Here is a 17,531-nt window from a genome sequence, read left to right on the forward strand (position 1 = left end):
AGGATTTCATTTTGGCCTGCAGCTGTGTCTGCGGCAGCGTTGACTTGGTGTTGAATGTGTTGAGAGTCAGCCCAGAGTGCAGACAGAGGATGTACCTGAAGGTTTAAGATTTTTTTGAACTTTTTAACAAAAATGCTGTTGGGATTTTCAAGTAGTTCTTCTTTTCTCTCAGAGTACTTAGTTACTTCATTTGAATCCTTATCTTGACCACAGTGAGGAGAGTAAATCATTCTCACCCCTGTGAGTCTTACAACAGGACTAGTTAGTGATCCATAGAAAAGCCTTTAGAACGTGCGACCCTTCAACAGCTGATGTCGGCCCGGCTCTTCCACGCTGATAGACTGTTATTAACTGCAATGTCTGCTGGGAGTGTAAACTGATGTGTTGTTAGTCTGTGTCAGACACAGACTGACTGACTTTAATCTCTCCTGTTAGCCATACCTTCATGCCCTTCACTCACAGCAGCCCCCTTTTTTTTAATTCTCTTTACCCAGCAGGCTCTGGGAGCTGGACGTCTCGCTCACTTTTCAGTGCTTCAGTGGAAATCACAAGTGAAGTTGTGAATTTGGCACGTTTAAACTTCCATGTTCAAATTCTAAAGCAACATATTTTCTATTTCTTTTTTCTTTTGAGGCGGTGGTTGACAGTGACCTCACTTGTAATCTCCACTTTGATTGGCTGAAACATGGAGGAGAGCAGCGGCAGCAGAAAGGGCTCTTGGTGTTTTCAAAAGTCTGTAACTCCACCCACGACACTATGTCAGAGAAGCTTCACTGAGATGCCCACTCTGCCTAACACCCATTCTATGACCTTCTTGCACACACACACACACACACACACACACACACACACACACACATTTTTTTGTAAAATAAATGAATAAAATAATATATTCAGATACCTATATAGCATCTAAGAAAAATGTATAGAATCCTTGAATAGTGGCTCACTTAATTAGTCACCAAAAATCTTTTTTTTAATTTCTTTGTTTTCTTATGTTATTAATTGCAGAAAAACAAGTATATTTTGCAACCTGTTGAAGGTAACAGGTGTGTTTTTTTTAAATAGAGAAGCAGGGTGTCCTGTTTTGATGCTGCAGTGGTTTTCCCTTTTAAATGCGACCATTACTCTGATTTAATTTATTGAGGTTTTGTTGTTGAATTGCTGTTTAAAATCCAAACAATTTAATTGCCACAGGATAATCAGTGTTTTATGAGATGGGAAATGAAAGATGGTTCTGACCTGTGGCTACGGTGACGCTCGTCATTTTTGTTCGGTATCAGCCAATCACAGCAGGTTTGTGGATTTATCAATTTCCAGATTATGAGGAGGAAGTGGGTGAAGTCGAAGGTGTCGCGCGGCACCATGAGGTCACACTCTTGACGGTCACGTTAAAATGGAAAAACGAGCGTGTCTGTAGCCAATAAGACGTCTATGCACTGAGAACAGTGGTCCAAAACAAGCAGCCTGAACCCAAAATACCCCCCCCCAATCTCACACACACAAACATTACTCCATTCAAACCCATCTACAAGCACTACCTCTACTTTGTACACACACTCGTTCATGCGCACACACACATTCAGAGCTTGTAGTTGCTGAGTGACGCTCGCTTTCCAGATTCACACCATCGAGAATGGCCTTTTTATTGAAAATCTGTGGTTTTCTCTGTTGGAGCATTAAAGGCACAGCACACCACCGCAGACTTTCACTTTAATGATGATCTTATCGCCGAGACTGCCAATCTTTTTATTCCTCATCTCTCAGCTCGTCACGTCAGCAGAGGGCCCACATGTGCTTCATTTAGCAGCAAGCCAGATGGTCACTGTGGTTCACCACAAAAGATGACAAAGTTTTGACTATCAGAGGTAATGCATAAATGTAAGTGTGTCACTGATTGAAACCCTGATACTATTTAATCATACTGGAGCTGTATTGCTGATCTTATGTTTCTGACATCTCCTGTTGGATTTCAGTCCAGCAGATGAGTGCAGTGTGCAGTGGAGCCGCTGTTTAAGGCGGCCAGAACAACAACAGGCTTGAAGTGTTTGTTTCTCTCACTGTGGAAGTGGTGAACGCGTTTAATTCAACCGCTCGACCTTCGCTCTTTCAAATCGAGCAGAAAACTAGGGATTTGTTTACCCCTCGTGGATGAGATGCTGCCATCACTGTCAGTGTAATATTTACAAAAACACGTGTTGCCGTGGCAACAAGAGTGGCAGTCTTTGCATTTATTTGAGATGGTACTTCTGCATTAAATGTGCAGCAAATTCAAATTTTGGCTTGACCCTTAGCCACCTCTCCGTTTTCTCTCCACCTGCAGAGATAAAGTGGAATACTGATCTGCAGCCAGAATATCTTAGACTGTTCACTTTATAATGCTGATGTGAAGCTGGCCTGTAATCCTAGATCAGTGCCTATAACAGATGATTTATTCCAAGGCTTCACAAATGATGTGTCTATGTCCTAAATGTTGAAAATGTTTGCCAACACATCATAATTCATGATCTCTTAAATACGGACTATCATGTCAACAAAGGAATTGATTTGAAAAAGGTGGCTCGATGAGGTGTCAACTTATCAGCGCAGTGTGAGTCCTTTCACTTTCCTCACTGACACTGATAGCCAGCAGCATGAATCCTTTCTCTGTGTTTTCACCACTTCACAGGCATGTGGGGCTCCAAGCTTGTCTTGTTCAACGATCCATGAATGTGAATTGTCTAAAGAAAAAAAAAAAGGCTATTTTTTGCACATGACATTAAGTAGACACTGCCACAGAGTGCATCAAAATAAAGCTGAAAGTGTGCTGTGCTATTCAGTATTGTACCGAGCATTATGGTTGGTGGTTGTATGTGTGTGGGAGGGTTGGGTAACGTGGTGAACAGGTCGTCAGCTAACACACACACACACACAAGATGCCAGGCTGATCCTTTGCTGTGCTTTTTTTTTTTTTTTCCCCTCCCGAGAAGTTCTGTTGGTCTGCATATGTTGTATTTCTCTCTCCACTCACGCTGACGTGCTCTTTCAGAGGCGTCACTGCAACGGCCCAGTAATCACTTGACATGAGTGTGTACGCGTGAATGGATTGAGTGTGACTGCGTGTGTGTGTGCGCATGTGTGTGTGCACGAGTGTGTGTGTATGTGTGTGCGTGTGTGTGTGTGTCTCTTTTGGTGGAGACTGGTGCCAAGCAGTTTTATTACGGGTCTCTCACAAAGGGATCACTCGTGCTTTTGTTTGATTTTCCTCCTTTTTTCCCTTCTGTTTGATAAGCACTTTGAACCTTCTCATGTCTGTCAGAGGAGTGTGTAGCTGTACATAGCAATTTCCTGTAACAACAAGTGCTCCTTGTTCAGTCTGAATATTTTGTTTTGTTGGATTTACTTTAAAGAGCATTACATTGTTGTAGAGTTAAAGGAAAAATAAACTAAATAAACAAACAAACAAACTGTGTTGTCTGCTAGCAGGACCTGATACCTGCGTAATGGAACATCTGCACACACACAAAGAAGAAAACAATCAGACACTTCAATCATGTTTAATGCATGTACGGTATACATCTCTAAAAATCAAGAAAAGCTTAAGATACTGTAACATCAATGTCTACTTACTGAATGCAAATTCAAGTGATTACATGACAGAAAAGAACAACCAAGAGAGAGAATCAAGATCGAAAAAAAGCGACGAGTGCTGCTCTAAGTTAGTCATGCTCACCGATGTGACGAATGGAGGTGGTCTTTACTGGCTCTAAAGAAACGATACTAGAAAGTGACGACCCCTGACGATTACTAGACTTCATACCACTGCACAGAAACAGGACATCTGTACCACAATCAGCAGCGGCGGCAGCAGCAGCGGTCTAAGAGCAAGCTGAGGCGGCGCCAGCCAGCCTGACTGCACCACGTCCGGCATCAGAGGCAGAGCTGCGCGTTTCTTGATCTTAGGTTTGCTAAAAACAACACAAGGAACACTTGGAGCGAAAACATTGCTTAATAATTGTTTTACAAAGGATGGCCAGACAACGACTGTCAATAAAGCAATCATATGCAATTATATATCAAAGGCTATTTAGTCGAGAGGACCATACATTTGATCCAAAGAAAGAAGACTGGTCATGTAACAAGAACAAGCTTTTAACTCCTGTTCAAATCCAATCTCATGTGCAAAGTGTTGCCTCCTCAAACCTCTTCCTCATCGTGATTTATGTGAGTAATTAAATGTTGGTTGGATTCTCTGAACAGAGAAGAAACTCAACGTGATACTTCAGATTCTAATGAAATGTTGATATTGTATTTCTCAACCAACGACATCATTAATCTCCCTGCAACATCTTTAGAAACTCATTTTTAAAAAAAATAGACATGGCTTTGCCAGCCGACTATTCCCTTTATCTATAAAAACTCACAGCAATATTTACAACTTTGAGTGTGTCTTATAAAGTAGATTCTCTTGATCTGTAGATCAGTGAAGGTTCCCTGCCACCAAATCTACTGTGGGATTTCTCCCGCCAAAGCACGTGTCGGAAAAGAGAGGATTGTCGCAGGAGACGTCTCCCAGTGCAGGTTTATGTGTTGCCGAACGAGGAGACTGCACTATGTACAGGCAATGGGGCTGACAGCCTGAGTGTGTGTGTGTGTGTGTGTGTGTTTGTGTTTGTGTTTGTGTTTGTGTGTGTGTGTGTGTGTGTGTGTGTGTGTGTGTGTGTGTGTGTGCTTGCACTCAGAGTGGATCAAGGGTTTCCCAAAGTTTCTCTTCAACCTCCGGTCAGGAGCAGCGCCGGACTGGACTCACACCGATGACTGATCCCACACCTGCGAGACCAGAACGGGAACAAACTGTCACATTCACAGGTTCAACAGCCGCCACCATTTGAAGTCACAGTTTCATGTTCAAGTGACTCTTTCAGACGATGACTTCACCGTACTGTGTGAATATCTTAAATGTCTAAAGGGCTGAGTTCAATTCAGATGTAGTTGGAACAGTGTGTGTATATTCATATTGCATCCTGTTGTGCTGGTAAATTCATAGTTACAGCTTTTTGTTATTGAATTGGAATAATATTTTTTCACATATGAACAGTTTTTCCCTAAACAAAATTCCTCCGTGTTGGGATTTACTTAAAAAATGCTGGCACAAATTAAAAGATAAAGGTGGTGATATTGTGTATTTTTGTTATTGGCAACAAATCAAATGAAGAGAACAAAAACCAACAATGTGTTTCTGATTTCCTGTCTGTGGCTCGCAGCCCAAATTCAGTTCCTATCAAAGACATAAATCTGTACAAATCATAAATAAATAGTTTGACTTTTAGGCAAAATCATTTCTTAAAAGAGGAGGGAACTGTAGTTTTTACTCGAACCGGAGTAATTACTGCATAAGGACGGCTGGCTCAGGTGGTAGGGCGGCTTTATAGTAATCAGTGGTTCGTAATGGTTCGATTCCTGCCTCCCTGTCCAATCAAAGTGTCCTTGCACATGACACTAAACCCCAAATTGCTCCTGAGGGCTGTGCTGTCAGTGTGTGAGTGTGTGAGTGTGTGTTTGTAAAGGTAAGCTTAGTATGAGTGTTTGGATCTGAAGTGCTGTATATACCTTGCGTGGCAGTGTCTGCCATCAGTGTGTGAATGTAAAGCACTTTGTGGACGGTAAACCAGAAAAGCACCGTCCAAGTCTATTCTTTGCCGACTGTTTTCAGCAGATTAATCCACATTTGGTGTAATAAGTATTTGGGGCAGCAGGACGGTTTATGTGGTATTGATTCAAAATAAACTACAGTGTGTGTGTTCATTGTAATGAAGGAACACCCAGTGCAACAGTGTGGCTCACTGATGAGTCTACGGCGACACATAATACTTCTTATTGTTGGGTTTGGTTTTTTGATTAAATTTGTTGACAATAAGAAAAATATCAAATATTGCCTCCATTCTTCTTTAAAATAAATTATTTTACTTTTTAATATATGGCAAAATACTTCTCTACAGTGAAGTGCAGCTCCAGGGAGGAGTATAGACAAAGATCCTGGTCGTTTTCTTGCACTCTGACAATATGATTATGACGGACAATGAAGTGACGAGAGAGAACAAATCTAAAGCCTGAACATTTGCTGTGAGAATGATGCATTGTCTGTGAGCGGTGCCACAGAACAGAATATCTTCTAACAGAGTTGTATGAACAGAGGATGCAACATGAAGAATAGGAGCGTGGATTATAATCAGATCATTCAATATTAGAATACCTTACCAGAGGTAATGTTTGTTTATGCTGCTTTCAGAGTATTCTCATGTTTTCTCATTTGTTTTTATACTGCCTATATTTCATGTTAGAACTATAATATTGAATATTGTTTTTATTGTGTATTATTATTTTAACCATTTTTCATTTATATAGTTTTTTCCATTATGTTTTATTGCTATTTTTTGCTGCTTGTATACTTTTTTTCTTTTATTTCCTAATTTACAAGAATCACAAGATAAATCGGTGGAGTTTTTGTTTGTTTGTTTGATCTCTTGTGTACTTGATTGATAGTTGACACAGAAATCAAGGGAAGAACTCAGTTATATGCCTTAACCACACAGCCTCCAGGACCCTCCTACGGTACCTTGTTCACAGGGGCGAGCTGCGTTCGGACAGACCCGGCATGGAGTCGGGTGCTATCCCCGAATCTCCCAGGAGACCTCTCCCTGCGACTGTCGAGCACCCTGCCGGGCGACTTCTCCCTGTCCAGCGGTCGGGCGGGAGACTTGTCCCGTCTGAACTCGGTGCGGCCCTCCCGGTAACGATGTGGGGTGCTGGGCTCCCGATGCAGGCCGTCATGGCTGCCAGGGCCTGAGGTCAAACGCTTGGTGATGTGCTCTGTGTAGGTGGGAGGGCCTCGCTTACTGGGACTACTGTGGAAAACACAGCAGAGATCGGCGTCACCGTCTGACAATGTTATTAGGAAAACCGACCGTCTGTAAGAAAACAAGATGTTCACAGTAGATGGCACTGTTGGTCTATCCAATAAAAACAATACCTGATCCCTCCATGCTGTTTTCTACCTGTGAATCTGAACTGACAGGTCACAATAAATGTGTTTTGTAGGTGTTCAAGTGTTTTTAATCCGCCTACACACTATAATATAAATTCTGTATTTTTCCCTGTTTTGTGTTTTTGCTCAAACTAAAGAAGGGAGCTGACCCTCGGCTGGAGCCGGTCCTCTGCAGCTCTCCCGACTCTCTGATCAGACTTCCCTTACAGCAGATCACCCGCAGCTTGTTCTGGTAGGAGGAAGCCAGGTAAATGGCCCCGGAGGAGATGGCTGGGCCCAGGTAGCGAGGGTTGGGGATGTCCAGGTGGGCCAGCACTGTAGGACTGGAAGTACAGGACAGAATGTGGTAAATATAGCTAACAAGCAGAAGGTTTTTCAAATTTGGTCCGATGTAGCCGGTCTGTCTCACCCCAGAGAAGCATGTCCCTGAACCTCGATGACGTCCAGGGAGTTGAAGTAGGTGACAAACAGGTAGGGCTCTCTGTAGGCTGAACCAGAGAAGAATGCAAATGTATAATGGGATGCTGTACTGCTGATTGCTGTAAAGCAGCAGGAGTTACAAAGTGTATTTACCAAAGGACAGAGGCAGACGGCTCCACTTAATGTCCTCAGTGCGGCTTCTTCGTCCGTACGTGTCCACAAACACTCCAAACTCTGCCACATAAACAAATGTTAGTGTACGTTTCTCTGTGTACATCTAAAGATAAAGGTCACTCATCTTTACAGGTGGAATTTTAGGATATAAATTTGTACTAATTTACAGCAAAAACATGGAGACTAACAACTAATTAACACTAAAACATACTTCTGTGTTTAAACTAGTGGTTGTTGCCTCACAGTGAAGGTCTGTACTGTGTTTATCTTGTGTCCACTGCCTACCACACTGTCGTAAACAGTTCATTCAAACACACCGTGAAAACACAGCAGGTATTCCTCCTTCTGCATGCTGCTGGCCACCTGCATGATGGCGATAGGGAAACTGTGGGAGGAGGCCGCAAACACTGCCGAGGCAAGTGACACGTCGTTCTTGTCCAAGAACTCTGCAGAGGCGAATCAGAAGACCAGGGTTCAAACACTATGTGCCAGGGGTCTGTCTCACAGAGCAGGAGGGTTCTAGGTTTCACTGAGAGCAGTTATCCTACTGTCAGATGAATCTTAATGTTGTGCTGTGATTGTGTGGTAGCAGATGTATTGTGTGATTGTACAGTCCCTCCAGGATTTCACAGGCTTTTTTTGGAATTGTCTAAAATTTCACTGCAGCTTTTCTAAAAAACTGTGATGCATGCCATGTTTTTAGTTTAGTTTAGCATTTTTCTGCATTGACATTGTGGGCGAAATGAAAATTGCAAAAATAGTAGTGATTTTTTTGGGTATAATTCATAAAGAAAATCTAATCTAAGTTTTGCAGGGGGGATTGCTACGACTGGTCAACCTCGGGGTAAGCGACAATGATTGTTTAAATCTGTGATTCGACAAAATTGCAAGATCGCAGAGAATTCACAGAGATTGGTTGAATGTGTGTTCATTTGTGCTATCACAACTTCCTGGAGGGACAGACTGTATAAACCTTAATTAAGCTTGTAAATCATGAAACACAGTAACAACTTGCAACCAACTGATCAACATACTTTAGATATATATTCGTTGTTTCTATAAGAAAAACACAGAGAAGGATGACTAGTTTTTAACAAGTTTGAAGTTTCTCAAGTCTCTGCTGTTATATGTTTTGTTTTTCTGTCCTCACCCTCAAGCACAAACTGCTTCATCTCAATCTCGTAGAACTTGTTGGTGCCGATGATGATGCTGTAGCTGGTCAGGTGGACGCAGCTGCAGGGTTCCAGAGTTTCAATCTCCTGTGAGATGAAAAATGGAGACATGAGAAGAATTTGCTCCGTTCATGCACGCTGCATTTGATACAAGGAACCTTTATGATGGCTAAAGGCCTCCACTTGTTTTGTGCTCGTTATTCTCTATTTATGAAAAAACAGGAATATAGCTGTGTGAGTCTGACAAAGATAAAGGTTAAATGGGTAAAGATGCATGTGTTTGTTATTTTCTTTTTCTTAACCTGATCCCTCTTTTTAATGTTATGTTGCTGTGTCAATTCAATTCAGTTCAATTCAGTTTTATTTGTATAGCGCCAAAAAAAAGTTATCTCAGGACACTTTTCAAATAGAGCAGGTCTAGACTGTACTCCAGTATCAGTATAGTGTTTTCTACCACTCTATGTTAGGATGTAGTTCTCAGCCTTTTGTGACTTAAGGCCTACTTCTGATGGCTTTTGATTGAGTTGTGATGACTTTCCGTTGTGTCCTCAGGAAATACTCTTTTGGCTTCCCAGCACATCCCGGGTGCTTTGTGTTTAAGTGTCCGTGGAGCTTTGATGGATGGAGTGCGTCATTTAAGAAAAGCATCCCTGCCTGCCATCATGAATCCAAATGTAATGTATTCAGGGTCATATTTCCTCACCACACAGTTTGTGCTGTTGTTTGTGTCACTGCATCTGAAGGGGTGTTAGCTATCTAACAGTGGCAAAACCTGAAAGTCTTAACTGGTCTTTGAAATTATGCATTTTAATTCATGAACACATTTAGTTATAAAAATAACTAATTTACCCCCCAATGGAGAAACGGGGCTAACAGTTCACACTCACCTTACGAATGCAGTATTTGTTGAGATTCTCGTTGTAGCGCAGGATGGTTATCTTGTTAGGCATTGCAGCACATATACAAGGCCCATTGTCTATCTGTAAAGAGAACGCAGAGGTCAGTTTGTGCAATCACATTTTCCCACTGACCAAATAGAAAGCACTTTTAAAGTCAGGCAGCAGACAATCTGTGTTATCTCAAGTTTCACAGAGGAGAGGAGGACCTACTCTCCCTGCAGCAAACAGATGGCAGCCTTTCACTGTCTCAAAGATGTAGGGGGCCAGTTCAGACTGGCTGGGCAGGTGGGACTGGGCCAGAGACTGCTTCACTCTCTTAATCTCCACCAGACACAACGCCCTCTCGTCCCCTGCAGCAGACACACACACACACACACACACACACACACACACACACACACACACACACACACACACACACACACAAACACACAGACGTTACACAGTAGCTGAAGTCATCATGCTGTCATGTACAACAAGATGTATCATATCTAAGTAACGCCAATCAGATCTGAATGGTAGTGTGGCCTTTCAAAGTTTCTAATGATGAATAATAGTGCATCATTTACTTATAATGGATAAATAATATAATAATATAATGGCAAACAAAGCTCTCACCAACAATCATCAGCAGTTTCTCCTGCTCTTTGATGATGTGGATCTGAAAGACTGATCCCAGGCCGGGGATGTGAGTCAGAGAGTTCTTGATGACATTCAGGGCGTACAGACCCTCTTCAGAGCCCACCAGAACTATCTGCAGAACCGCAAGGAAACATAATAATTAACATAACCATCATTATTCCGGGGAACACTGGGACATTTCAAACAGGAGCAACATGTGGTGAACCTTGGCTGCGAGCCCCGAGCATCTGCTCTGCGCTGCATGTCCCTTTATTTTAAGATCATCCTACTTTTAAACATAAGTGCCTCTGTGGATAAAGGTGTTTTCCAAATAATCAGCAGATTCATTATTGAATAATAAAGTTATGCAGACTGTATGTGCATAGACAACACTGCCATTAAAACAATGTGATGGACACTGGTACCTGATCTGTGAGGGGGAGGGTGCAGTTAATATCCAGCCTGTCGTCTCCCTCCAGCTTTAGGAGAGAGTTTCCTAGCAGCTTCTGTAAGAGCAGAGAGAGGTGAGGGGTCAGCGGGGTCACAACCTCAACATGACCTCAGGGGGGAGGCAGCAGAGGGGCGGGACAGAGGGGGGGCTGGACGGCTGCAGGGCTGTGTGCACGTCAACAGTGTCAGAGGTGGGACCAAGTCACAAGTCCGTCCCCAGTTCGTGTTTAAAGAGTGGCCTCTCATAAGTCGGGTCACAGGTAGAACAGGAGTCAAGTCATTGCACCAGTAACCCTTTAACCACCGTTAATTCTGAGCCTCTAGCAAACAGCTGAGATGTCCATTTACAGGAAAAGTACACTTTCAACTATCACACATTCTTTTCCATTTAACATTTTTGCATGTAACACAAACAAATGAGTGAATAAATAAACAGGGTTACTTGTCACTTCAATCAGGACAGGCCCCAAGTGATCAGATTGAAGTGGTCACACAACCTTTATTGTGTTTAAATGTGGCTTTGTTGACTCATTATTAGCGGTATGGAGTTACCTCTGACGACTTTGCCGGTAACCTCATTTTCCTTGTGTTTCTCTGTGTTTCCCATTTCCCCCGTGCTTCCTGTTATCTATTGTCTGGCTCCTGATTCACTGCTCAACCTACACGCCTGCTCCAAACCGCACACATCAAATCCATCCACTAATCCAGGCTGCATCTCTGGTTCCTCACCCACATGTCAACTCATACTGATGTCACAATTTCCACAAAAGACATTAGATTGATATAAGTGACGAGGTTAAACAAAATGTAACCTTTACCATTAACGGACATCTCAACCAATTGTTTGAGCAAGTTTTGAAAAGATTATTTCAGTCACCTGACTTTTTTTAAGGTATTCATGTCATTCTGTTCAGTGAACCCTCTGAACTACATCTGAAAAATATGGTTACCTTTGAAATGTCCACCACAAACCAGAGATTCCTCATCCTAACTTACTGGAAGCAAGCCAACTGAAAAGTCCTGCTCGGTAAACTGCAGTGCACCCTGGGGGATTGTTTTGGGACCTAACAGCTAGAGATGATCAATCAGGTTGAGTAAAGGTCCAGTGTGTAACAGTTAGGAAGATCGGAATGGAATATAATATTCATAGCTTTGTTTTCATTAGTGTATAATCACCAGAAAATTAAAACTGTTGTGTTTTTATACCATGTTCAACCACCATGTTTCTACAGTAGCCCAGAATGGATAAACCAAACTCTGGGTCTAGTAGCGCCTTTTGCATTTTTGTGAGTTTCACAGCAGCCATAGTTTCTCCTACACTTGGAACGCTGAGCTACGAATAAATCCTATAAACTAGTCCTTTAAGCACAACAATTTTATAAACAAGATATCACAACAGCCTGGGTAAGAGATACCTCACTCTTAACTGGCTAACCCGATTTTACCTCTTGGCAAAGCGGCAACAGCAGCCTGGGAAATCATTCAAGTCAGATTTGGCGAAAGTGATGAAGAATATACTAGTTTTCTTTAGCTGCAAATTGGAGTCTATATCTTTTGTCGATGTCACCCAGTTTGTGACTCATGTCTCACAGAAGAGTCAGAGTCACGTGACTTGAGTCCCAGTCTCTAAAGAGTGTGGAGAGGGGCGGCAGGGTAAAAACACAGACGAGTACACGAGCAGGTAAAAACCCGCTGTCTGATCCCTGGTCCCAGCTGGAGAGGATCAACCCAAAGATGATCACACATCTTGGTGAGAAGGTGTGTACTGTGCTTATAAAACAGGACACCGGAGGCAGGGAAGAAGATTTGAGCAACATTCAAACTGGTACGTCGACACAGAGTTTGTACAGGATGTGACAGTGTAGCAGAGAACAGTGAGAGTGAGGAGTGGTCACAGCAGGTGAGGTGAGCAGGAAGGGGGAGGGAGGGGTGACCAACCAACACAATGACAGACACATGCACTACTGCGTGCCTCCTGAAGGTTATGCAGGTATGTGTGTGTGTCTGTAAGTCTTATATCTATATCTTTGTAACTCTTTACCTGGACCAGAGGAGACAGAACCATTTGTCTTTTGGACACAGCAGCCTATGTGTACAATGAAACCCAATGGAATGGGCAGAATAGAACAAATCAACAAAACATGCCCATATACCGGACATACAATGTGGCATGATGAAAAAGCAACAAACAGCAGTGAGAAAGACAAAGAGAGAGAGGAGGGAGAGAGAAGAGGAGAGAAGAAGGGGACAATTAACGACACATATAAGTGAACTGGGGGTTATCCACTAAAACTCTAAATCTACGTCTTAAAATGAACTCTTGAAGAATACAGTATCTGCTGCTCATGAATAGCCCCCACACAGTTAAACAGAAAGTTTACGACCATAGCCACGGACAAGACAGTTATCTGTGACCACGGTCGTTAACGGTTTATGATTTGAGTCAGCAGACATGGAGGACACAGAGAGCCAATTGCCCCGGTCGCCCCTCGCCTGCTCCAGAGATACTCACTGCGTCGGCCTCGGCCTTCTCCCGTGAGGCTCGCCCCGCAGCCACCACAGACTCCATAACAGCCACCCAGCGCTGTTTGTCTGGGAAACTGGGAGCCATGAAGTAAACTGACTGTCCAGGCCAGCAGGGGGCATGACAACGGGACTCCAGCTTCAGGACGTAGGGAACATCTGATACACAGGGAACATAAGTAAGGTATGACTGCATAGATGATACTCTCTTACCTTAATGGTTTCTAGTTAACTCAAACTATGATATAGCTGGGTCTCTCCAGCGAACCATAACTCCTCTACAATTCATTTTTTAGAGAAGTCTTGTATGAAGAAGAAACTTATTCATGCAAGACTTTGGCGAGAATTCTGAAAGAAAGTTACAGATGAAGGGGAGGAAATAGGATAAAGAGAGATCCTGAAGCATGTAAAGCAATGTCAGGAAGGTGCGGCACACTTCGTATAATACCTGACTTGGCCGTGTTGGGTAGCTCAGATGCCCCTACTGCTCCATGAACAATCACCTCTCCATCTGACAAACACAGGTCAAACTCTTCCAGTGGCTTCACTGAATCTGAATAACACACACACACACACACACACACACACACACACACACACACACACACACACACACACACACACACACACACACACACACACACACCAGAGGCAGTGTTTGTGAAGAACTGATCAGCTTTGGTAGATCTATAAATTGTTGCTCTATGTTACAGGGGAAAAAGAAAGCCACCTTCTCTGGGCTCTATCTCGTAGATAGACACTTTAGTCCCATCCAGGACCATATATTTTCTCTCCCAGCCCTGGCCTCGCTTCCCATTCCTGTAAACACACAAGGAAACTGCATTACTGACAGTTTTCCCGTAAAACTCTACAAATGCCTTTGTTTAAACTGGTTTAAGTACCAGATGGGCGGACTCTGCTAGACAGACCGTAACAGAGAGTGCCTGAGAGGACTTAGCCTGCCTGATCAGTGGGAGGAGATGACACAGCCACAGCACAAAAGAGAAACTATATTGCTCAAGACAAATACACTAAGAGGTGAGAAGGACATGATGAATACACAACATGAAGTGTCTTAGCAAGGTGTTGGCTGCCACATGCCTCCAGAACAGCTTCAGTTGTTTTAACACTCATTAAACTGTTCAGTGACTCTGTATCCAAGCATCTGCAAGCCTCTCCACTTATATATTTAGGTTGTTTTTTCTGGCCCATGTGATAGATATATATAAAGACTAAAATGTTGTTGTCCATCAGCTGTTTTTGCATGGGATGTGTTGAAACTGCTGTGAGAAAAAAGCTTAAACAATGACACCAGCGTGCCCATAGCTGACCTGGGCAGTTTCATCCAGCCCTCCAGGTGCATGTGTCCGCTGGCCTCTTTGAGCTGTTGGCCCGGGGAGCTGCCTTTGTCCCGACACAGCCCCTCAGACAGGTGCAGGGAGCAGTCGCTGGACATGCCACATGTAGCTGGAAGGCAGGGGGAGCATTTTGGGTGGCACAAAGCGTGACATTCTGAGGAAAAAAAACATCGGTAAAGACAGAGCAATGCTGAATTAGCTTTTGTCTCCTCTCCACACCCCTTTGTGCCACCACCGGCACAAAAGGAAGAGGACGCATCATGGCAAAGACTACAAGGAGAGGTATAAATTAAATTAATTCAAACTAACTACATTATCAGTTTAAAGAGCAGTAGGTATTTCACTCCAGCACAGTCACATCAGAAGCAGTTACTCTGGTGAGGAGTGACCAATGGGATCCACAAACAGTGCTTGCCAGTTCATCATCTCAAAACTAGCATACCTCCAATGAAAATGTAGTATTTTATTTGTAATCAGTTCCTTTAGGTATGGAGGCCCTGAAAGGCTAGTGATTTTTTTCTAAAAGGTTCATGTTTTCTTCAAGGTGAATTTTAATTTATTTTAGTGGCGATTAAAATACATTTCTAGCCAAGAAAAAGACGTGACCGTTACATAACTTACTAACATGTACCTTGTGTTTAGTGCATGGAGAAATTAAAACCCACTTTAAACAAAAACATGAATGCTTTTAGTCCTGTTTAGAGCATGGGGGAGTGGTGCACCCACTTATCATTAATATATATATATATATATAATCAAGGAAAAAAAAATTCACTTGCCTTTCAGGGCTTCCATGTTTATGGATAGAACTGAGATTGTTTTTTGGTTTTTTTATGTTTTTGTTTTTTTTATGTTTTTGTTTTTCTAAGTTTGGAAAAATACTGGTCTCAGCCACAACAATGCAGGGTTATAAAAAAGGCAGAACAATGGGAATGAGTGAGAGGCAACAGCAGCAGCCATCACCATGGTTTCACACATCATAATAACACTCCCATGTATCATCCATATTATAATTTCCATTTATACAATAGAACATACATAGGAAAAATAAATATTATGAAGGCTGAAATTGAAATGTTACTTTCATGAATGGGGCAACAAATTAAAACACAAACTACTATGTTATCTTTCTTCAGTTTACATGGAGGTAATGTGGATCATGTGGTTTCAGGACTTCCCTTTCCATCACATCTGTAACTCACCGAGACAGGTAGCAGCTTGGCGACCAAAGTGCACAGTATCCAGGCACACAGTACACTTGGCAGCTCTCATGTTGAGTCCCACTGTGAAGCGGTGAGGGGTGTTGTGGTGCACCACCCTCTCTCTCTCCCTCTCTCTGTCTCTCTGACTGTCCTTCAAACGACGGCTATACTCTGAATACAGTTAGGGAACACAGTGAGGGCGGGCAGCTCCAGTATGCCTTACTGTGTCAGGTACATCTATCACTTCAAAACCTCAGTGCACCATGCCATACCCGCTATGAACTCACTTCAACAAAAGAAGGTTTCCAAAAGAACGGTAAGATGTTTGGCAAAATGCATAAAAGCAAGTAAACTCCGAAGACAAAAATGCTTGAAAAAAAATATTGATTTAATCAATCTCTTTGCTTGTGCCCACTCACTGTTGCATTTAAAGGCATTATCCAGTCAGTATGAAGTTTCACTGTGTGTGTGCAGTATTCTTGTGTGCACAACACAACATCATAAAACATCTGGTCTCCTAAGGACTTGTTGATCATATACCACACATGTTCAAACTCATGAGTCTTTACACAAATATACACTACATGTTAAAACATATAAAGCAAACAGTTAATGGTAATTATGTATTATCAATTTCTGTAGCATTTCTTTTCCATAGTATACACTTATTATTTGTGTGTTATATAATTACAGTAATTATATTGTTGCTCTTAAAGTATGTCTGTTTTACATTTTATTCAGTCACAATCACCAGATTTCACATTTTGTTAGAAAAAATAAGATGACTGGATAATACCTTTAGTCTGTGGGTTCAAACAGTGTTTTGTGCATTGCAGAGTTTATCATATGGTGCATCTCTGTTAGTGTATGATGTGAAGTTCAGGTGGGATTGTAGTAAGTTAAAGAGCATAGCTCTGCAAATCAGATAAGCTAAGCTTCAGCAACCAAGATAAAAATGCTTCAGATTTCTAAAGCTGTGCACTGACAAGGTGAAAATTTACTCAGCCTTCACCTGACCATCCTGGTGGGATCTCACATTTGATAAAGTGCAGAGCTTTCAAAATCTGGCCTTTCAAGGATGTGGATGAGGCAAAAGGAGAAGAGAGAGATAAGAGACCAAACTGCAGGAACCATGAGTTTGGACAACTTACTTTCAAAAGTGACCCTCCTTCTCTCTGAAAGGTGTGTGAGAGAAAAAGGATAGTAAGAGCTTCATAAATGATCCTTCGCGAGTGATATTACATGTGTCTGTGTGTCTATGTGTGTGCAGGTAAGGGCCAGTATGTGTCAAGTATGAAGCCATATAAACCTGCATGTATGTGTCTGTTAGAGAGAAAAGGTTGCACTTCAGTAAACATTATCCCTTCACTCACCCTCTGGTGTTGCAGTCTCCTTCCTGCGCCCAGAGTTGGAGGTTGCCAGGTTGGTCGGGCCCTGCTGGTGCTCCGGAGACTTAACTATGGCAGACATAATCATCTGCTGCCGTGCTGTGGCCGGATTTGTTGAGTTCCCATGATCCTTATACTGGAGTGCTGGCGATTGGAAGAATGAATTAACTGATTATATATCAATATTTTATGTATTTGTATGATACATTGCTCTATCATTCTGAGTAATCTGTTTTCTGTTCCAAGAAGATAATGTTAGTCGTATACTATCGCTAAAATTAATGGTGTGCAAAATCGTAA

General features: G+C 42.4%; 1 protein-coding gene across 17 annotated transcripts in view; it reads right to left on the reverse strand.

Annotated features, from left to right (window-relative positions):
* Window positions 1–3,520: 3,520 nt before the first annotated feature.
* Window positions 3,521–17,531, reverse strand: part of LOC127375553 (citron Rho-interacting kinase) — a 40,760-nt gene continuing 26,749 nt past the window's right edge. For 9 of the 17 annotated variants that reach the window (XM_051421508.1, XM_051421506.1, XM_051421512.1 and 6 more), the window contains exons 23-41: window positions 17,217–17,375; window positions 16,995–17,018; window positions 15,844–16,014; window positions 14,615–14,795; window positions 14,014–14,102; window positions 13,732–13,836; window positions 13,273–13,442; window positions 12,802–12,846; window positions 10,736–10,816; window positions 10,308–10,443; window positions 9,900–10,039; window positions 9,678–9,770; window positions 8,769–8,877; window positions 7,936–8,064; window positions 7,598–7,678; window positions 7,434–7,512; window positions 7,174–7,347; window positions 6,596–6,884; window positions 3,521–4,809 (exon numbers count right to left, since the gene is read on the reverse strand). In XM_051421508.1, coding sequence (XP_051277468.1) covers window positions 4,786–4,809; window positions 6,596–6,884; window positions 7,174–7,347; window positions 7,434–7,512; window positions 7,598–7,678; window positions 7,936–8,064; window positions 8,769–8,877; window positions 9,678–9,770; window positions 9,900–10,039; window positions 10,308–10,443; window positions 10,736–10,816; window positions 12,802–12,846; window positions 13,273–13,442; window positions 13,732–13,836; window positions 14,014–14,102; window positions 14,615–14,795; window positions 15,844–16,014; window positions 16,995–17,018; window positions 17,217–17,375 — 2,279 coding nt within the window. In that variant the 3' untranslated portion in view covers window positions 3,521–4,785. The remainder of the gene's footprint in view (window positions 4,810–6,595; window positions 6,885–7,173; window positions 7,348–7,433; window positions 7,513–7,597; window positions 7,679–7,935; window positions 8,065–8,768; window positions 8,878–9,677; window positions 9,771–9,899; window positions 10,040–10,307; window positions 10,444–10,735; window positions 10,817–12,801; window positions 12,847–13,272; window positions 13,443–13,731; window positions 13,837–14,013; window positions 14,103–14,614; window positions 14,796–15,843; window positions 16,015–16,994; window positions 17,019–17,216; window positions 17,376–17,531) is intronic. The other 8 variants (XM_051421520.1, XM_051421517.1, XM_051421513.1 and 5 more) reach the window with 3 other exon arrangements.

The sequence above is a fragment of the Dicentrarchus labrax genome, unplaced genomic scaffold (genome assembly GCF_905237075.1).
Source record: "Dicentrarchus labrax unplaced genomic scaffold, dlabrax2021, whole genome shotgun sequence".
In the NCBI taxonomy this organism is placed as follows: Eukaryota; Metazoa; Chordata; class Actinopteri; family Moronidae; genus Dicentrarchus; species Dicentrarchus labrax.